This window comes from Dermacentor variabilis, chromosome 7 (assembly GCF_050947875.1).
Source record: "Dermacentor variabilis isolate Ectoservices chromosome 7, ASM5094787v1, whole genome shotgun sequence".
Lineage (NCBI taxonomy): Eukaryota > Metazoa > Arthropoda > Arachnida > Ixodida > Ixodidae > Dermacentor > Dermacentor variabilis.
Window position 1 is genome coordinate 161,972,418 of NC_134574.1, and position 22,435 is coordinate 161,994,852.

The window sequence follows — 22,435 nt, forward strand, 5'->3', positions numbered from 1 at the left end:
CAGTTCGAAACGGTTGCAGAATCCACTACAGTTTTCGGCTGGTCGTTGCCGAGCGCTCTGGAGCGATCTCGCGAGCGGCGTTGTCTTCGGCTGATTGAAAGAGGGTGCGCGCCCCTGACTGTGTACGAAAAACCAAGTTCAGTGGTAATAAGAAAAAGTTAAAAACGTTGGACGCCTTGATCAAACTGGCTTCACTATAGGGCCAAAGAAATAGAAGAATAAAAAATAACATAAATGCATCAGATGAAAAAGCTTGGTAAAAATTGTTCGCAATTTCATAAATAAGATAATTGCACATATTGACTTTCGCGCCTTGATGCCATTAGGCTCTATAATGGCATGAGTTGATATTCATCTCGGTGTTGGTGAGGAAAACTTGAAGGGACTGTGGATGTCGCGAAGTCACATTACAGTATATGCAAGGCGGTGACGCTGATTTCAAAGGGTTAACTGTTAGGTAAGACGGAATGTGCAAGCGATAGAATGGTAACTGTTTACACAGACATCAAAGGATTACGAGCTACAATGACGTTACAATTTCGGCCTTCTTTCAATCTTAGCCGAATCTCCACCGAATTCCTTCCGACGGCCCCGCACGCACTCAAAAAGCTTCACCGACATCACCCTCTCACTGTTCGTGCCCACATCACCCACTGTTCGTGCAATGACACTGCGCGTACTGCAGTGCGCACACAACGGCCCTCCAGGGTGACACAATCCGCAGTTCCCAATGTCATTGCCACAAATCCTTGCTGCGCAATGGGCCTCTTGTCTCACCCCCTCGGAAGACGCAGACACCGAAGGAAAACACTTTCACACTCATTGGAGTATCTGGACCGTTCGCGGAAAGTTTCGGCAGGGGTGCGGTCAAGAGGCGATGGGTAGACTTCAAAGCAACGGTGCTGCTTCCGCGAACCGAATAGCGCAAGCCGCGTCTCAATTAGCCTGTTTCTTATGCACTCTCCGTAAACCATGGCTACCCCACCGGATATGTATGTAGCCGCGAGCACAAACAACACAAAAACTTTATTTCATGCGTCTTGCAAAAAAAGACGGGCCATGTTTTATATCGACGGGCCATGGGCGCTCGAAACTTCACTCGTTTTGCGGAAACTGATATACGTAAAATTCTATGCGTTGTTGCGAGCGTGCAAAAGGGCAGGAAGGACTGCAATCATGTTTTTCCACACGCGTAACGTACTCTACAAGCTTGTAAATGTGCGGAACCCCATGCTGGGCGTACTTATCGAGTAAAAGTAAATTTTATTTGGCCAATGAAACTGATCATGTTGCACTCTTTGACGACTTTCAACAACATAGACTTCTGTACATTGTTGTGAATTTCCTGAGTGATTGATTGATTGATTGATTACTCTTGTTGATAACCGCCAACTCCCCGGTAAAATACTCGTGTAGTTTGACTGGATGCTAGCCTTTACATTGTCACAAGCTCAGGCACTAGTGCACAGAAGATGCATAGAAGTCACCATTATTGGACAAACAAAAGTAACACGCAAAGTCAGTCATGGCTGAAATTGTGTTGAAATGCAATGTCCAAGGACTGTGTTCTTTAATTGTTCCAACAGCGTTCAAAGTACAATGTTAGCATCAAAGCGGCCGAAATTGAAATTGAAGTTATGAGAACCATCGTTTTCTTGGGGTCGTGGTTACGACTTTCTTCCTTTAATTACGGTGCCGCATTCGGGCTCCGGTCACGTATACCCCGTGTCAAACAAACGCGGCTCAAACCGCGTTTGTTGCGCGGGCTTCAAAAATTATGGCAGTGTGCCGTTTCGGCGGCGAAAGAGAGCCCTGACGAGTGGGTATTGAAGGCCGCCGCAGAAGCGGCGAAATCGTCCCACTGCGGTTCCACAGACCGAGACACCACGCCGTCAGATTGTCGCGTAGGGCGTCGGCGAAGCGCGCCATCTGCCGTGGAGTCGTGTACGACAGCCAGACGTCGTCTCGAGACGCCACGACGCCGTACTCGAGGTCGAGCACGCTGAAGCCGCCCCGGACCAAGCGGCACGCCTCGAAGTAGGCCATGCGTCCTGGCAAGCCCGTCGCGTTTCCGGCGGGACCGAAGCCAAGGCCCTCCTCGCTTGGAAGCACAGAGTCCGAGGCGTTCTTGTCGTAACTTCGAGCCACCTGATGCAAACGAAACACGAGCGCCTCCGCGTTTGGAAGGCGGCAGAAGTCACGTCATATATTTACCGAATCGTAATTAGTGTCATGCGCTTTCGTCGACGTGCATGATGTCTCTCGCGATGGCTGCGACTCCTTGTACCAATGTATCTCGTGCAGACAAATTAAGCCGCAGCGTTTTACCCGTCTGGGTCAGAATGTATAGATGTAGCGCATTAGCCTTCGCATGATAACTGCGCTCGTAAACTCATAAATCGCCGTACAGGTTATTTTACGGAACACAAAGTGACACTGTACATTTCAAGCGGGTGGGCTTTAGTAGAGCGCGACGGTTAGTTAGTCGCGTGACAAGGAACGATGGTTGAGGCGAGGTGAGAGGAAGAGCTGAACGCCAGTGACCATCACCTCGTGCACCTGTGTTGTGCAGTCTATTGGCAGTAATTTAGCCGTACAGCAATACCGAACTATACAGGCTAAGGAATACTTTCCGACAGAGCCTATATTTGAGTGTGAGAACATGCGTTCCCAGTCACAACATACATTCATTGTAATTTCGGTACGCCTATACTTGGGTGTCGGGCGCTTACCCGGAAGCTCAGTACATCCGCGGGCAGCATGTAGCAGATGCTGCCCTGCTCCTCTTGGCCGAGAAACGCACCGACATGGCGCCAGAGCGTTTGCAGGGTCGATTTGTCATAGTAACTGCATGCGACGGCAGCCACAGAAAGATGCAGACGTGGAATGATTAGCAGTTCCAAAAGGAAGACTTCTCTTTATCAGAGCAATAAATGACACAGCTCAGACACCTGTGCAACAGCTGTTGCGACGAGGAAGACAAGTTGTCTTTTTGAATCGAACCTGGACTGAGGCTTCGCTTGTACGTCCACCGCTTGTGAATAGCGGCATGCGACGAAAGAGAATTCAAAGGGTAACATTGCAGCGCATTAGGACTATGGAGCTACGTGGAGCAAGCCACGTGACACGGTGGGATTGCGCCGTCACGTTTAACGCTCTACTGCCGCTGTCAGGTGTCCTCGGTTACACCGCAAGAGGGAGCACCTGGATGTGCTGCCCATTTGACACTTAACACATTATCAATTTTTAAAATTTTTGAAGGTCCTGAGTATATGACGATCACAATGAATACAAATACACGTGTCTTTATATTAACAAAACCGCATACATTTTTGCAAATTTGTAAAAGTGTTGCAATCCGAAAAGGAAAGTTTCATGGCCTCCGGTAAAGTTTATGTGCCGGTGGCGACAAGGTGGGGATTTCGGAAAACTGATTCCCGCTACTCCATTTATTAATGCGATAGCGTTAAGGAGCCCGTGTCGCAGAAATCCGGCGTCGGTGTCGTTCCGCCAGAAAGATTTTTGAACGACCCTTACCCAGGCCGTCCATGTGACGCAAGGAATTTACTGAACGAATTGAATTTCTCAAGCTAAAATACATGGAAAAATAGTAAACTACGACATACGCACAACCTACAGACATGATATCTCTCGGAATGTAATTTGACTATACGAGAAAACATAATTCTGTTACTCGAAAACTCAAAGAAACCCCTTTTCCAGCGTTTCCACAATTCACACACCGACCGCGGCATCCACCATTTGCGCACGCCGGCGCGTGGATGTCTCGGGGGCCACGGAGCGGCGCGCCCGGTTCCTTGCAATACCTTCAGCTGGTGCTCGCCTCCGCCGCATCGCGGCCACGTAAGAGGCCGTGTTTCTACCACAAAGCCGGCCTTCGCGCACAGCGTTCGCGACCTGCGTTTTTTGGTAAATGTTACGGTTACATACGCTCCAGTTGCCGGGAAGTGAGAGAAGCAGTCAGGAATCTTTGAATGCTATCGCGTTCAACTCTTAAAGGCGAAGTTTAAGCGTCCTCCAATTTATTTCAACTTCCGAATGGGCATAAAGGTTAACCACCTACGCGAAATGAAAACATGCTACACCCTATGAATGTGAGCGAACGGTTGCTTTCAGCAGAGCGATGTGTTGCGCCTGTTTATATTTTGCAGCCTTTAGGTTTTCTTCGGACTCTCTACTTGGCTCCAGTAACCGCCTTGCTGAAATTGTTCAAAGTACTGCATTCCATCCGACTGCCAAATCTTCGAAATAAACCACGCAAGGTGTGTAGCGTACAAGGCCTATACATATGTGCAAGCGTGACCCGTAACATTTGCAGAGCCGATGACCAATTGCTGCCTACCGTGCTACATGTTTCGCCCAGCGCCATTTATCTTCTGCAAGTATGTAGGAGGAGTTGGATTCGGTCCAGTTGGTGCAACACTCGAAAAACACCGAGTGAGACATGGTTTTCTCTTCGCGCAGTTATGTTTTCGAAGCCAAGTACGAATTCAACTACGGCATCTAATCATGTGAAATTATTCACAATTTCTTCTGCGTCTTCTAATTCTCTCCCCCCCCCCCCTGCCTTTTTTTTTACTGCTACCGAAAAGGGAAAGTCGCGGCAGCCGTTCGATCCTTCAGGAGCCCCTAAACGAGATTGCGTGGAGCAACAGAACGCTGAACAGCACTGCGCAAGCGACGTGTACATAGAGGCGCTGCGAGGGGTAGGTTCTGCCAAGCAGCTCTTCGGTGTATCACTCCAGTGCTCAACATAACTGACTGCATCTGTACGTTCCCACGCGTGCTCACCGACCTGAAGGTGCGGCCAAAGTAGTCGGCGGGCTCGAGTACTGGTGGCAGCAGGTACACAGAGGCCGCACCCAGTGCCGCTGCCAGCAAGCGCACGCGTGTCCCGCTGGCCACGTGTTGGCCCATGGCAACAGCGAGGCTCAGGTGGCAAACGCTTGATAAGTGCGCGCGCAGCTGAATCAACGCCCCAGGAAGCTTTGACCAGGTCGACGGAGTCAACGCTGAGTCGGGCCAACGAAGAACTACGCCATCGAATGCCCGATCCTACAACGGAGTGAAGGCAGAACCACTTGTTGCGTTTCGCCTGCGACACGTGGTTTTGCCGGCGCGACTGCGGCGGGGCGGCAGACATTTTGGCCCGATCGTCGTCGCCGCAACACTCATCGCCAGGTGTTTCCAGGCGCGACTGCGGCGATGCGACCGCCTAGGGATCATCCTCGCATTCCAGTCATTGTGCCCGAAACAGGCGATGCCAAAGCAGGGATCTCATTCCAGTTATTGGGCCCGAAACAGGCGATGCCAAAGCAGGGATCTCGTTCCAGTCATTGTGCCCGAAACAGGCGATGCCAAAGCAGGGACCATCCTCTCATTACAGTCATTGTGTCCGACCGGCAGCGCCACGACAGGGTGCTACGAGATCGTGCTCGACATGGTGCTACGGCATCGCTACGACAGTGTGCGTCACCATTAGCCCATTGTACATTCACGTGCTCGTCTTTTGAGGGGTTCCTTCTTGCCCTCAACTGCGAGAGTATAAAAACAGCTGCCCCCGGACGCCAAAGGGAGGGCTCCGATTTCTTCTGTTGAGTGAAGTGCTCTCCCGTCTCTCTACTTCGGTCAAACCTGACCGCCAACTCTTTGCGATGTTAAAATAAACAAGTTGTTTCGTTGTTACCAGTCGACTCATGCTTTGCCGGGACCTTCGGATGCTTCCAGTTGTACCCCAGGCCGCCAGGCCAACGCTACCCTTGGGGCTTGCGACCCAGGTACAACCACGGGCGTCAGCGCCGAGTTCCCAACAGATCGTACCAGCGGTCCGATCCGAAACAACTGTCTGCCAGCGGTGGGATCGCGACAACGGAGGCCAGCAGCGAAGAGATGCAGTTGACTGTATGCTGAGCAGCTCAACGACGATCCGGGAGCAGTGCAACGAGCCCTGTGTGACGACTGGTTGCCTGCAGCGGAACGACTGCGCGGAATTCCTGCCTGCGAGGTTTGGTGAGTGCGGGACTTTCTTCTTCTGAGCTTTGCCAGGCTTTTGTTAGTGTTAGAAACAGAGCTGGTAATTGTGGTTGTCGTTGCTGCCGGGTTAGTTTGCGGCAAGACAATAGTAAGCAGTAGAGAAAGCAGCATTCAGAGCAGCCATGGATTTGAAGTCGTTGCGCAAACCGAAATTGTTGGAGCTTGCAAGAGAGTTGGGTCTGGATGTCTCAGACAAACTAAGAAAACCTGAACTGCTAAAGGCTATTCTTGAGTTAGAGGCTGAGGATGACGAGCTGTCGGAATGCCTTGAGACTATTGAGGAGAGGTCAAAAAGACAGGAGCGCGAACTTAAAGAGCAAAAAGAAAAAGAAGAGCGTGAACGTAAAGAACAGAAAGAAAAAGAAGAGCGTGAACGTAAAGAACAGAAAGAAAAAGAAGAGCGTGAACGTAAAGAACAGAAAGAGCGAGAGCAACAAGAGAAAAAAGAAGAGCGCGAACACGCTTTGGAAATGAAGCGTCTCGAGGTAGAGATGGAACGCGCTCGTAATGGAAGTCAGGCACACGGTGCAGGAGAACGCGTATTGTTCAAAATGACGGACCTGATGCGGCCGTTTAAGCTTGGAGAGGACATTGGTTTGTTCCTGGTTAACTTTGAGCGAACGTGCGAGAAGCAGGGGTTCTCTCGGGAAACGTGGCCACAGCGCTTGCTCACTTTGTTACCCGGCGAGGCGGCCGACGTAGTCGCTCGCTTGGATAGAGAGGAGGCAGAGGATTTCGACACAGTGAAATCGAGTCTTCTAAAAAAGTACCGGCTGTCTGCGGAGGCGTTCCGTCGGAAGTTTCGGGAAAATGAGAAAGGCAGAAGTGAGTCATATACAGAGTTTGCGTATAGGCTTATGTCGAACATGCAGGAGTGGCTCAAAGAAGAGAAAGCGTTTGGTGACCACGATAAAGTTCTGCAGTGCTTCGGGCTAGAACAGTTTTATAGTCGGTTACCGGAGAACGTGCGATACTGGGTCTTGGATAGGCCAGACGTTTGTACGGTGGCTAAAGCCGCTGAGCTAGCCGAGGAGTTTGTGACGCGTCGGGCTCGCGGAGCTAAGGACGGTCAAAAGGGTGAATTTGGCTCGAAGTTTGAGAGGCCGAAGTTCACACCCATGAGAGCAAAGGGGAACACGCGTAGTGCGGATGCGAGTGGAAGCAGTGCGACCGAACCTAAGGAGACGGCGGCAGCCGAAGCCGAACGCAGAAAGCGGTTCGAGATGAGGCGTGCGGGCGTTTGTTATACGTGCCAGAAGCCGGGTCACTTTTCGGCGCAGTGTCCGGAAACAACACCAAAAGTTGTGTTTTTTTCAATAAGCAGCACTGACGAGAACATGAAGCTTCTCGAGCCTTACATGCGAGACCTCCTCGTGAACGGGAAAGAGTGCCGAGTGCTTCGCGATTCCGCAGCTACGATGGATGTAGTTCACCCGTCTTACGTAGAACCCCATATGTTCACGGGCGAGTGCGCATGGATCAAGCAAGCCGTGGAAGCTCATAGCGTGTGTCTGCCGGTAGCAAAAGTGCTTATTGAAGGACCTTTCGGAGCGCTTGAGACAGAGGCGGCAGTGTCATCTATGCTGCCACCCCAGTACCCGTACCTATTTTCAAACAGGTCCGATCACCTCCTGCGCGAGAAGGGGCTTTTGTTTGGTGAAGCTAGTGTTCAGGCCTTAACCAGATCGAAGGTTCGGGAGCTCGCTGCAAAGGCGGTAGTTGCGGGGCCGACGTTATCAAACAACGAAAAAGGGTCAGAGGCGCAGCAAGCTGATATTCAGAGCACGCCCGAACTGAATAAACTTGAGTCTGTAACGTTAAAGGCACCAGATACCGGAGAGGAAAATCCCGATGCGGGAAAGTTAGAAGAGCTATCTACTGATTTGCTCATCGCGCCTACGTCAGACGGACTTGATAGGTTGCTAAAAGTCAGCCGGTCGGCTTTGATAGCCGAGCAAAAAAAGGATGGCAGCCTGGAAAACGTGCGCTGCAATGTCAAAGAAGGTATCGCCAGGAAAACTGCGCGTTTTGTGGAAAGGGGTGGAGTCCTGTACCGGAAGTATCTAGACCGAAGAGGAGTGGAGTTCGATCAGCTGGTCGTGCCTCAATGCTATCGTCAGGATCTGTTGCGCTTGTCACATGGGGGTTCGTGGTCCGGACACCTAGGAGTTAAGAAAACTAAGGACCGTCTCTTGCAAGAGTACTATTGGCCAGGGTGTTTTCGGGACGCAGACCATTTCGTGAGGACATGTGACACTTGTCAGCGGGTGGGCAAACCAGGGGACAAATCAAGGGCGCCGTTGAAATTGGTACCTATCATTACGGAGCCTTTTAGACGGCTCGTTATTGATACTGTGGGACCTCTGCCGGTAACAGCCACGGGGTACAGACACATTTTGACTGTGATCTGCCCAGCGACAAAGTTCCCTGAAGCAGTGCCGCTTAAAGAACTCAGCTCAGTTGAGATAGTCAATGCACTACTGTCCATATTTGCGCGAGTTGGTTTTCCTGCGGAAATCCAATCAGATCAGGGCACAGTGTTTACTAGCGCTTTGACGACAACTTTTCTCGAAAGGTGTGGGGTAAAGCTGTTACACAGCTCAGTGTACCACCCACAGTCGAATTCCGTTGAGAAGCTCCACTCCGTCATGAAGCGCGTGTTGAGAGCGTTGTGTTTTGAACATCGAACTGACTGGGAGCTGTGTCTGCCTGGGGTGATGTTTGCTTTACGGACCGCGCCGCATGCAGCTACGGGGTTTTCGCCAGCTGAACTGGTGTACGGTCGCTCGCTTCGATCTCCGCTTCGCATGCTTCGAGAATCGTGGGAAGGTAGGGGCGACGACCCAGTCGTGGTGGAGTACGTAATTAAGCTCCTCGAACGCTTAAGAAGGGCACAGGAGTTGTCAGGTGAAGCAATGACAAAGGCCCAGCAGAGGGCCAAGGTTTATTATGATCGGACAGCCAGGGCCCGTCGTTTTGAGGTTGGCGATGAGGTCATGATATTGCGCACATCGCTAAACAACAAACTAGACGTGCAGTGGGAGGGCCCAGCACGAATTGTTCAGAAACTGTCGGACGTTAACTACGTGGTAAGTCTGCCAGGAAAGCGGAAAGCACAGCAAGTTTACCACTGTAATCTGCTCAAACCTTATAGACAACGGGAAGCAGTGGTGTGCATGATGATAAACGTTCCTGAAGAGCTTCCAGTCGAGCTTCCGGGACTAGGCTCAGTGACGAACAGGGAAGACACCGGTCAAGTCATTGGTGACCTTATCAGTAAAGCACCGCTGTCGCCTGAGCAGAAAACCGAACTACACCAGCTATTACAAGAGTTTCAAGGTCTGTTCTCTGAGAGGCCTGGTAGGACTTCTGTACTTACTCATGATATAGAACTTACCTCCCCAGAGCCAGTACGATCCAAGGCGTATCGGGTGTCACCCCGCCAGAGCGATATTATGGAGGCTGAGGTAAAGAAAATGCTACAGCTCGGTGTTATTGAGGCAGGTGAGAGTGATTATACCTCCCCTTTGATTTTAGTTGAGGTACCGGGCAAGGAACCTCGTCCTTGCGTCGACTACCGCAGGCTTAATTCCATCACTAAGGATCAAATTTATCCGATCCCTAACATCGAGGAGCGCCTTGAGAAAGTTAGTAGCGCTCAGTTTATTTCCACCCTAGATCTTGTCAGGGGTTATTGGCAGGTTCCACTTACAGAAGAGGCTAGTAGGTATGCGGCGTTCATTTCACCAATGGGAACATTCCGTCCTAAAGTGTTGAGTTTTGGTTTGAAGAACGCGCCATACTGTTTTTCAAGCCTCATGGATAAAGTGTTGCGGGGACAGCAAGAATTCGCTTTACCGTATCTAGACGACGTAGCGATATTCTCCGCATCCTGGTCTGAGCATATGACACACTTGCGGGCAGTGCTAACCCGCCTGCGCGAAGCGGGCTTGACAGTAAAGGCTCCTAAGTGCCAGTTAGCACAGGCCGAGGTTGTCTACCTCGGTCACGTGATTGGTCAGGGTCGTCGCCGCCCCTCTGAAATAAAAGTGGCCGCTGTGCGAGACTTTCCGCAACCGCGCACCAAGACCGATATTCGGTCGTTCTTAGGTGTCGCCGGCTACTATCAGAGGTACATCCCTAGGTACTCTGATATCGCGGCTCCCCTGACGGATGCTCTAAGAAAGACAGAGCCTCAAACAGTCGTCTGGGACGAGACCAAGGAAAGAGCTTTTAGCGCCCTAAAGAGTGCCCTAACAAGCCAGCCTGTGCTACGATCGCCAGACTATACAAAAGGGTTCATTGTTCAGTGCGATGCTAGTGAGCGAGGCATGGGCGTTGTACTGTGCGAACGGGAAAATGGAGAAGTAGAACACCCCGTCCTGTATGCTAGTCGTAAGCTGACCAGTCGTGAGCAGGCGTATAGCGCCACCGAGAAAGAGTGTGCATGTCTCGTGTGGGCCGTTCAGAAATTGTCATGCTATCTAGCCGGCTCGAGGTTTATCATTGAGACGGATCACTGCCCTCTCCAATGGCTGCAGACCATCTCTCCCAAAAATGGCCGCCTCCTGCGCTGGAGCCTCGCTTTACAACAATATTCCTTTGAGGTGCGTTACAAAAAGGGGAGTCTCAACGGTAACGCCGATGGCTTAAGTCGAAGCCCCTAACGTAGGAATCAGCCTCAAAATTGTTTGTTACTGATGTTTTTCTTCCTGAGGCAGGATTTTTTTTTAACATATTGCTTTTGTTTAGTGTTTCAAAGTGATGATATGCTTTCTAGTGCAATTTTTCAATTTGTGGACGCGTTCTGAGTGATGCTAGACTACTGTAAGGAACTAGGCAGTGGTATAAAAAGGGGAAAGAGCCTGGCAGGGCTTAGTGAGGGTTGTGCCGTGCTTGCTGACTGAGCGGTTGAGTTTCAGCGTAGTTCTAACGCTTGCCGGGAACGAGAACAAAAATGTGAACTCTCCCGAAGTCACTTTGCAGTGTCCCGTGCGAACCTGAACGAGAGAACGAGGCCTTCTCTGTGCGCTGCGCTCAAGAAACGTCGAGGGACGCCCGACTTCGGTTATGAGCATCATCGAGCGACATCCCTCCGGACAGCGGATGCAGTCCCCTGTCCATCGGGATCTCCTTCCCCCGGCGGGGCGGTCTGTTGCGTTTCGCCTGCGACACGTGTTTTTGCCGGCGCGACTGCGGCGGGGCGGCAGACATTTTGGCCCGATCGTCGTCGCCGCAACACTCATCGCCAGGTGTTTCCAGGCGCGACTGCGGCGATGCGACCGCCTAGGGATCATCCTCGCATTCCAGTCATTGTGCCCGAAACAGGCGATGCCAAAGCAGGGATCTCATTCCAGTTATTGGGCCCGAAACAGGCGATGCCAAAGCAGGGATCTCGTTCCAGTCATTGTGCCCGAAACAGGCGATGCCAAAGCAGGGACCATCCTCTCATTACAGTCATTGTGTCCGACCGGCAGCGCCACGACAGGGTGCTACGAGATCGTGCTCGACATGGTGCTACGGCATCGCTACGACAGTGTGCGTCACCATTAGCCCATTGTACATTCACGTGCTCGTCTTTTGAGGGGTTCCTTCTTGCCCTCAACTGCGAGAGTATAAAAACAGCTGCCCCCGGACGCCAAAGGGAGGGCTCCGATTTCTTCTGTTGAGTGAAGTGCTCTCCCGTCTCTCTACTTCGGTCAAACCTGACCGCCAACTCTTTGCGATGTTAAAATAAACAAGTTGTTTCGTTGTTACCAGTCGACTCATGCTTTGCCGGGACCTTCGGATGCTTCCAGTTGTACCCCAGGCCGCCAGGCCAACGCTACCCTTGGGGCTTGCGACCCAGGTACAACCACGGGCGTCAGCGCCGAGTTCCCAACAGATCGTACCAGCGGTCCGATCCGAAACACACTGTAGGTCAGTTGGGAGGTTACTGGATGCGTTTTCATTCTCTTCATCAGCTGAACTCAATTTATTGTAAAATGAGGTGCTAGTTTGCGCATCGTGTTGACGTACGGCTAACCTACGGTATGCTGATTACATATTGTGTAGGTGTCCAGATGTTCTTCCTGACTCCCCCTCCGTGCCCCTATCCTCTCGCTATATGCATCTTCTATATTGACAATACATACGTAATCCTGGGCATGGATTTAACACTCACGTTACCATTCGTGTTCTTGCTCGCTCGATGCCCACTAGTCAACACGTAATGTCAAATCGTTAACTGAGTAGTGGCATGCAATATTCAACATTTTTGTCATTAAGTGAAGGTCCTGGACATGAAACCCTGCAAACATATATCAGTAAGCCTCAGAAAGGACTAAATAATTTCCTCTAAAAGCTTTTCTACAAACCAGCTTCGGTTTCGTTTCCCTGGAGGTGTATGTGTCGCGACGTCATGCATGACACAGAAGGTGCTCTCGCTGCAGCTAGCTCGGTTCCATAGAATGCCGCAAGATGGGCAGCAGGTCTATTTCGTTGAAATTCATGTCTGACACTTCTATTCGGTTTTATGGTGTTTCTATAGAGTTCCATGGTGCCAACCATCATTTAATGGGGACAATGGTTACTACATGGATTTGCCTGATCTTCGTGCTTATGGCTTCAGAGATACTTGGGACTTTGTTTGGTATGCTTTATTTGTATTTATGGGCCCAAATTTTGAAGCAATCTTGTATTCCTTAACGCGGAAGGCAGTAAAAATTGGCGCACAGCCACAAACGGCGCTTCGAATTGTGGCTTTAATAATACAATATTTTGTTGAAAAGAGGCAGTTTTCAAAGTCAGGATGCCATTACAAGCCCGAAATACAAAGTATCGGTAGGTATATGTACTAACAAATAGGCACCATGCTTGTAGCTCCCGTAAATACTAGCGCCAGAGTTCCCTCTAGCTTTGTTTTTGAAGCTCTATGATCTTTTATATGGCCATATCAGGCCGTGCAATAAGTAGCAGCGCGGCAGACGACCTAGAAAGCAAGAGTGAGGGTCAGAGCGTCCTGATGTCCCGCCCCTTACGCGACCCCATTATTCACAATGAAGTAATGACACACACATCCCTGGAAAACAAAACCGAATCTAGTTAGTAGAGATGCTGCTATAGAACACTGCGGTACACTTTGTAAGTCGCTCTGATGCTAATCGCAAGCATTTGTTCTAAAGTTTCGAAAAGGACAATCATTCAACAAAATAAAGCCGCAGTTTCGCCCGCAAGGCGAATCATTGGTTGCGATAGCAAATTAGTAGACAGCTAATGAAGTAAGGATAGTAGTTTTATTGGCCGTTTAAACTTGTAAACATTCGCTTACGAACAAAATTAACAAGGATGGTGTCACGCGCGCCCGAGCAGACATGAACACATCTCCCTCGAGACCGCGGAAACTCGCTGTCAGAATGCTGGAGCGAGGAACCACGGTAGCAGCAGCGAGCGAATTGACCTTCGTGCTGCCTCTCGCTTCGACGTGTACTAAGCTGCGAAAACACAGCGCACACGAGGCTATCAGCAGTCGGAGCACTGTCCCCATTGTAGATCGCTTTCAAGATAGGGCCCGCGTGGCCGCGTGTGGCCACGCCATACGCAGCAGCCGCCGGAGTAGAACGCCTCCTATCCTCCCTCCCCTACCACCGGTGCTTTGAGTGCCACGGAAGACGGCGCGCTTCCTGCCGGCTTTCCTCTCTTGCGCGCGCTAGATTCAGTCACCATCGTCGGCTCGCCCTAACATGCTTTTACTCGCACATTCAGCTTACGGCGCGTGGCTATGACGTTATCACCGTTGCATCTTATACGGAACGTTACAGCGATGCCCACGGTGACGACGACGACGACGGCAGACATTCCCCTGGAGCGTCCAAATAACTGCTATCGCAATAATAAACAAAGAGAAAGCTACCGTCTAAAATATCATGCGAGCATAATCTTTTAAAATGTTCAATATAAGTACTTACCTGGTACCAGGCCCCGATCGAAGGAGGCAGGTCTCCGCCTTCCGCCAGTCTGATCAAGTCAACAAACTGCGGCGAGTCTAAGCCAGAGCCATTGCCCAGCATAAGGAGAGGGCGCGGGAACCGGTTTTCCAGCACGCGTCTGAGAAATTCCTGCGCCAGAACCTCTGGATAGTCGGTGCCGGGCTCCATGTTGGCGGCCAGCGATGGGCAGCAGAACAACACCGCGGTGCACAGGGCGAACGGGAAGCGCGCCAGGCCGAACCAGACGCCAGCGTAGCGGGCGACGACACCCTCCGAGTCGGCGTGGAAGACGCATGCGAACCGATGCCGGGGGTCCGTGTACAGGGTGTCGTTGGCGTTCACGACCTGGTACCTGCGGTGCGTAGGTTGCGAGGGCGGCTATTAGAAGGAACACCAACGAGAAAAACAAATGGTTTCAGCTGTGCTTGGATAGTGCCCTGCTACGGCAGCCAAAAAAGTCACTCTTACCGCGAGATCACGCTTGGTACTTCAGCAAAAACGCAGCAGCGAAATACGGTCAGCGACGCCGGCTTCAACTTCTCGCACCAGCCCGACGTGACGTAGCGGATTATGGCGCCTCTGCTAAGGCATAATAATACGCTACACTGTATTCTAAAAGAGCGAAAGGCTCAACTTGGGAAGCTTCAAGAATCTTTACACAACCACAACAACCAAAATGCAAAAAGAAAGGAAAGAAATTGTGGAATGCGTGACGTCACAGTGATGTACTGACCCGAAAATACTGTCGCGAAATTCAAATACAAAACGTTGACCGTCATTTTTCCTTCCAATAATGAGCTGATTAAGGCAAAATCAATTAAAATAGACGTATTCAAGAATACTTTATCAATATAAAGTGATTAACTCTTTCTCCTTGTCCCTTTAAGTCAATGTCCACAAGCCTGCGCATCTTGGCCCTATCTGGGAAATATTGTTTGTTGGCGCTGTCGTGGTTAAACAAGAGCACGAAAACTGAGAAAGCGCGCACAGTGGTTTACACGCAAACATCTGCAAGCAGACATTCCCACATGCCTAACTTGCGCTAACCAAGATAGCGGCTTTCCCGCTAGCTAAGACAAGTGTTTTGAAAGCTTTGACACTGAGTGGGAACAGAGGGCGGGATGAAATTTGGTATCACTGGCCCGCATTTGTCGAAACTAGTTATGATTTGAGCTTGAGGTACGTTATATTGGTAAGGTCAAATGAGTCGTGTAATAAACTTAACGTCTAGACATTACGGACGGGAGTCTAACATCTGCGTATTTGTCTCGTGAATGTATTGTTTTGTGTTGATATGATCGGTTGCAAATGCACTGTGTTTATTTTATATAGTATTTCACCAGCAGTAGAATAAGACAGGAAAGTTCACGTCTGCTGTTTTTTCTTGACACGCTCTATACAACAAATAGATAGACATGCTGCTGGGAGATAGACATGTTGTTGGCCGAGTCGGTGCAGCACAACGACACGTCCACGATGAAAGAGACGGACATGTCACAGGCACTGCCCCGTTCACGACGACTAAAAAATCAAGAAGTCAGAACATGCACCCGTAAAACAAAAGATGGTTACACTGAATTTTTGCAACCCTGTCTCAAAGATAAACTAACAGAGTTTTGCAAACATGTTAAAAGAAACGGTAAAGACAGCGTGTCTATCACATCGCTTGTTTTAGATGATGACGTATTCCACGACGACATCGATAAAGCAGCGTCTTAATCGCTATTTCAGTACTGCTTTTGCGCCATTGATCGCACTCAGAGACGACCGTCACCAGTTAGACGAGTCACCAGTTAGACTAGTTAGACCAGGACTTAACAATACAGAAAATATTAGTATCAGCACGTGGGGCATTCAGGTGTACCTGCAAAGGTCAAATGGTTGCGGTCCTGACGGTTTGACCGATGCGTTTCCGAAGCTTTGCGCGCCAACAGTGACACATTACTTAAAAGTACTTTTCGACAAATCACTCTTTTCCTTCAGACTGCAAAGAAGCAGTGGTAATTCCACTTCATACATCTGGCCCACGGAGCGATGTTTTTAATTACCAAACATCCCTCACTTGTAGCATACAAAATTCTTGAACATGTATTATATATGCTAGTATAGTTGAACTCATTACTAAGTGTTCATTATTTACGCCACGGCAACATGCGTTTTGCCAGGCATTCGCCAGAATTGACCGAACTTGCGCATGACTAAGCGTACGCGTTAGACAAAAGAAAAAACAATACATCGCATTTTCTTTTTAATTTCAGAAAGGCGTTTGACACTTTACCACACTGCTTATTTCTTGAAGAAATGACCCACAACGGTATTAATTCTTGATTCATTTCATGGATCGCCGATTACTTCACATTGCGCCAGCAGTTTGTTATTGTTAATGGTGCCCGGTGCTGTTCAGCGCAGGTAACGTCGGGCATCCCCCAAGGCTCGGCGTTGGCACCGATTTTATTCCTAAAATATATAAATGACATAACTGAAGGTATGGAATCTCACATACGACTGTTTGCGGACGGTTGCGTTTTGTGCAGGGAAGTTGGTGTTGCACAGGACAGACTTTTTATTCAGAGACTTGGCTAAAATCAGCGATTCAGGCGCCTGTTGGCACATGCAGTTGAACATAAAGAAGACAGTTTATTTGGAATTCCCTCGTAAAAAGTTACGCTCTCAAACTTCATACACGATTAACAATGCCAATATAATTAAGGTTACCAAATACAGATATTGAGGAGTTTATTTTACGTCTACTTTAAACTGGCAGCGACTTGTTGATTATCTAGAAGGCATAGCAGGGCAGACACTAGGGTTCCGTTGCCGGAATGCGAAGAACTTTAATATGCCAACTAAAGAGTTCCTTTGTAAAACATACGTGCGTTCTGTTCTTCACAATAGTTTTTTCACAATATCTGTCATACAAAAGTTGGTATTGACAGGCATATTTACATGCAGGTACCTAACTATCACTCCCACAGAGTAGACCACGAGTATAAGGAATTGGAATTCACGTGCAGAACAGAATTACTTCGCATGTCTTTTTTCCCTAAAACAATGCGTGAATGGAATAGATTAGATAAGTCTGTGGCGTTACACCGTCTAATGAAATAGTTTTTGCACTTGTAACATAATTGTTTCTGAAAATTGGTTAAATTGAGCATTCGTGCTCAATGAATCATGCCCTGTGATCCCCACTGTATTTATTAGGTTCTTCCTTGTGGTTTTTTGTGTTTATAGGTGCTGGTACACAGTAAACTTTTGTTTAGTACTAATTTACATTTTCCTGTTATACTAGTGAGTTTATTGCACCTTTATTGCTGTATAGATTTTGCTGAAGCACTAGAGTATATGTACCCATGTTCATCGATTGTGAAGAAGCTTTCTGCCGGTGCTTTATGTATACGATTTGTTATTGATGCTGCCTGTGCTTGTTACCATCCTGTATGATTTGAAATTGATTCCTCTTTTTCCCCCACTATAATGCCACGAAGCGCTGTGGGTGTAACGTAACTAACTAAATAAAAAAAATTGCTGGGAAGGCGGTCATCAAAACAAGCTCCAGTGGACGTACCAGGGCAGGACAGCGTTTACAGGCGCCGTCCATGGTCCGAACTCTGGGAGTGCCCAGGGTGCGACTTTCGGCGGGGAGGTGGTGTCGGAGATGAGAAATTTGTACAAGCCTGCTGAGGATATGACTAGGCCCATCGCGATGAACGCCACCATCACCATCATGGTTACCATTACGCAGGGCCGGTTGCAGCACCCCTCGGCCCCATCTGGCAGGTCTTTTCCATAGTCATACTGTTGCCAGTGTAGCGCCATCTGCGGAGCGTTGTGGCAGGGGTCCGCGAATGATCGCCACCGCATGTTGCTTTTGGGGAGAGGGTAGAGGCCCTGTAATGGTTACGGAACTTCGAACTGTTGTTGCGTGCGAATTCAAGCGCTACCGTACTTGCTCGAATATAGGTCGACCCCGAATTTAAATAACCCTCTATATATTGAATTCGCCAAGAAGTAAAAAAAGAAACAGAGAAGAAATTAATTTGATACAGGCGGACTCCTATCTTTTTTTTAGAAAAATGAAAACCTTTGAACACAAAGAATCTCTATTTACTATAAGCTCGGCTACTAAATCTCGCTAGACAGTGGATCCTCCTCGGAATTTTCAATGAACTCATCCTCTTCAGCTGCTTCACAGGCATCCTCGGCACTCCAAAGAACGTCGTACTCCGTGTCGTCGAATGCGTTTGATATGCTGCATTTCTTAAAGTCAGTCTCGATAATCTCCAGATTGGTCTTACGGCGGTGGCATCGGAGGAAGTCCGTTAGCTTGGTACTTATGTTGGTTTTGTTCCCGAATATCGTTTGAATACTTGGTCAGAAATATAGGTTGATAGCTCATATTTGGCAATATTTTTGAAAAAGAAAAAGGTCGACCTATATTCTAAGAAATACGGTATTCTTCATTTTAGCTGAGTGCAGTATATTTGGCCAAGTACACTGTGGCATTTAAAGCGAAGTTGTTTTAGCAAACCTTCCCAAGTTTTTGCTGATTGGCTGTAGCTGCAGCTACTGTTACTGTCTTGCCGAAATGCCTTATTGAGAGAAAATAAGATATTGATTTGTCCAATGGTGGGATCGAACCTCCCAGCACAACAAACCAATGCTGTAGCCACTGGGCCACATTTCTTTTCTGTATCGTCTGTTTTTATACAGATTGTAGAAATATGTAAAATTTGATAAGAGATTTAAGATTGACAGTCAATGCTTGGCCACGGCGCAAATCTCACCATTCCATCATAAATTCTAGCGGATCCAATTGGCTGAAACATAATGGCAGAGGTTCTTGCAGTTCTCTTCAACTTTAAGCTAATTGTTGCGATAAGTTGGAAGTACCGATAGATGAACTGAATATCAAGACATGCATTATTCAAGGTCATGCGCTTCCTCCAAATGTTATACAGAGAAATGAGAGCACCAAATGGCAAGTCATCTTTACAAAAACCTTCGCATAAGCTAATGGTCTAACAGGAAATCGCATGTAACCGGTTCCGCACACTGCGACTTTTTTTCCCCCTTTGGGATGAAAATACTTGGTAAACCTGCAGAAACTGTTCTGCAGGTTTACTTGCAGAACAGTTTCTTTCTTTCTTTCTTTCTTTAGTTTTTTTTTGTTTCTCAAGTTGCTTTTTTTTTCTAGTACGACATACACTACTGTTTTGCCGCTGTTGCCACTGCCTGTAGGGCCTCAGGCCTCGTCAAGCTGCTCCATGAGCAGCTTTTTGTCTGGGGTCCATTTTCCATTGAGGAAAATAAAAACTGATTCTGATTCTGATTCTGTATGTCGTATATGGTTTACTTGCATCTCTAGTATTTCTTTCACGCTAGCTGCCAGAACGCATGAAAGTTGGAATAACCAACTAAAACGCACTTTCGCATTAATTGAATGACTATTGCTGAATATAGAACGCATTCGTTACCCTTGAGTTGTAGAGACGAGGACCGATCACTCTGGGTGGTTGGTGCATGGCGCCCGCCGCAGTCTGCACATGTCCGCAGGGCATGGGTGGCCTGCCGAACTTTGTCATCCGGGGCATTCCCCGTGTTGCGACTGGGTACTGCTGGCGATCATGACAGGCCGAAGGGTACGGTGGCGCTGCAGGCGCTGCTGATGTTTGCCTGTTGCTGCCACACAGGGCGTGATGGTGGCCGCGCCTGGACTCGGCTGGCGAAAAGTATCGGTGGTGATGATGGTGCCAGGGGTGCCTGTTACGCGCCGAGTAGGCGACTTGGAGAGTGGCGTTCTGTGGTTCTGCAATGAACGTAAGTGCGAGACATGGTCGCTGAAGGACCCCTCGCCTGGTTTGAGCATTTTGAACAGGCGACCGCTTTGCGTAGAAGGCACATTGACGATTGCGTTTGTAAAGTATCACTCCACTGCGGAAGTACAGAATCATGCCCAGAAGTAGGAGACATGGTCGGCAAACCACCCGTCACCTGGTTTGAGCCTTGTAAATAGACAAGTGCGGTGCGTAGAAGGCGCATTCACGATGGTGTCAGCAAAGTATCAATCCGCAGTGGATATACGCAGCTATTTACGAGATACGGTCGGTAGAGCACCCGTCACCTGGTGCGGGCATTGGAAACAGACAAGTGCAGTGCGTAGAATGCGCATCGACGTTTGTGTCTGTAAAGTATCAATCCGTTGCGGAAGTATGGAAGTATGTCCTGAAGTTCGAGACATGGTCGGTAAAGTACCCGTTACCCGCTTAGAGCATTGTGAAAAGACAAGCACGGTGCGTAGAATAGACATTGACCATTGTGTCTACAATGCACCAATCCACTCAGGAAGTACGGAAGTATGTCCTGAAGTACGAGAAATGGTTGCTGAAGCACTCGTCCCCTTGCTGTCACATTGTTGCTAGTGCTAACAAGACTAACGAAAAGAAAGGTCGGAGAGGACAGAGCGCTAGTGTCCTGTCCCACCTGTTCTTTCCTGTGGTCTTGTTAGCGCTAGCAACTATGTCACAGCGAATGCATCAACACCAACTAGCCCAACTTTCTGCGTTAATTATTCGTCACCTGGTTTCGACGTAGAACGTACATTGACGATTGCGTCTGCAAAGTATCAATCCACTGAGGAATCAGGAAGTATGTTTGCGAGTACAAGACGTGAATGGTAGAGCACCCGTCTTCTGGCTTGAGCATTGTAAACAGACAAGCGCAGTGCATAGCACGCACACTGACGACTGTGTTTGCAAACTATCAATCCGTTGCGCGGCCAGAAAACAGCTCAGGTTTCCAAGGAAAGCTCACGCTCCCTTCCTTTCGAGGGTGCCCCACTTGCTCCTATAAAGAATCGAAGGTACAGGAATGAATGCCACTGCGAGTCACGGCGTTACCTTCTTTTTGGATCGGACCAGACGCGTCCCGTACAGGCGCAGACGGCGGTTGGCGAGGCGGCGATTCCGGGTGCTCCGTCTGCATGACGGCGTCGAACGTCCCAGCATCGGTCGCAGCGGGCGTGGAAACGCAATGTGCGGCTCGTGGCATCACCTTGTTCGATGTGGCCGTGCTAGTGTACGTCGTTACGTCTGCAGCTTTGTCGTCGCCGAGCTCTGCATTTTCGAAAGCAGACGCTGTTCTGTGACGCTTACGTGGGTCTGGGCACCGAGACCGGTCCATAGTACACATCGAGCGAAGCAACCGCGGCGGACAGGCCGAAGCAAAGTTCTTCTTTTTCCTCCTCGCCTGACTCTGTTGTTGTTGTTGCCTCAAAAGATGGCTCGTACCCACGAGGGGAATTGGCCACACTGTATAGAATGAAGCGAACAGCCAACAACATACCGAACGGGTTAAGGGCGAATATTTAGAACGAGTCATTTGGCAATTAGCTGATAACACCGATATTGTGAGTATATATACATATACTCTGCCCCTCTTCACGTACCGATCGCGATGAACCTACGTCGTCCACGTGCGAAGCACGAGTCACGTGTTTGCGGCAGAACGCAAAATCTGGAGGTGACTCAGCCGAATGGTAATGGAATTCAAGATAGTCACCCGAGACACAACTGCAGGGGATATTCCCTTTCCAGAAACGCTATGGTTCAAAGCTGCAAAGGAACTGAAGGCCTCTCGAGTTGGTTATTAATCATGGTAAAACTGCCCGCCTATTTCGGTATTTGAGCTGGCGCCGCAGTTTTACTAAGAGCGTTAACTGATTAGCGATCGAGATAAGGAGAAACGTATGTAGTATCACTAAGAAAAAAAGTCCAGTAGGAGCCATCTCGGCATGCTTGTCGACGTTAATCCGATGAGCACTGAAGCAATGCAGCACACCCCGCTCTGCCAAATTCTTCACTCATTCACGTAACGTTACCCATACCCATGCCCATGCGATAAATGTTAAATTATCTTTTCGTCATACAAGAGCGGCACACATCGAGTAACAGGAATTCAGTGACACAAGTTGGCGTGAAGAAAAACTCTGAGATACCGGCACAGATACCGGAAAATGCGTAGGGTATCCTAAGAATGCCAATAACATCAGAAAATCCGCGGAACGATGGAGCTGGGGTCGCTACAGGAATAGCAACATTACAAATATAGAGAAAGATGATTTTAGGAAGAGAAAGGACTTAAATTATAACGAAAAAGCAATATGCTAGGCTGCAATAGATGTAGTATAACCTGATTAGCTCAAGCAGGTAAGGCTTGTCGCCATCACGTTTATCAATAGAAACGGGTGTCAATAGAAATCATGATCATGATCAGCGAGGTCGCAAATTCGATCATGGATATCGCGATGCATATGCCGCGGATAAACGCTGGAGGTCTGATTTCGTGCAAAGATACGCGTAATAACTCGACCTCAATATCGTCGCATTTGTCAAGGGTCTCAATAGCTAGACGCC

The 22,435-nt window shown here is 48.9% G+C and overlaps 1 protein-coding gene across 2 annotated transcripts in view; it reads right to left on the bottom strand.

The window, feature by feature from the left end:
- The window catches only part of LOC142588355 (xaa-Arg dipeptidase-like), a 76,599-nt gene extending 55,221 nt beyond the window's left edge, over nucleotides 1-21,378 (bottom strand). Inside the window, exons 1-7 of one of the 2 annotated variants that reach the window (XM_075699987.1) lie at nucleotides 20,921-21,378; nucleotides 19,499-19,830; nucleotides 17,590-17,912; nucleotides 14,001-14,373; nucleotides 4,817-5,076; nucleotides 2,733-2,847; nucleotides 1,263-2,148 (exon numbers count right to left, since the gene is read on the bottom strand). In XM_075699987.1, the coding sequence (XP_075556102.1) occupies nucleotides 1,744-2,148; nucleotides 2,733-2,847; nucleotides 4,817-5,076; nucleotides 14,001-14,373; nucleotides 17,590-17,912; nucleotides 19,499-19,830; nucleotides 20,921-21,212 (2,100 nt within the window). In that variant the 5' untranslated portion in view covers nucleotides 21,213-21,378 and the 3' untranslated portion in view covers nucleotides 1,263-1,743. Of the gene's footprint in view, nucleotides 1-1,262; nucleotides 2,149-2,732; nucleotides 2,848-4,816; nucleotides 5,077-14,000; nucleotides 14,374-17,589; nucleotides 17,913-19,498; nucleotides 19,831-20,920 lie in introns of those variants that run through there. The other variant, XM_075699988.1, reaches the window with a different exon arrangement.
- Between the last annotated feature and the right edge of the window lie 1,057 nt (nucleotides 21,379-22,435).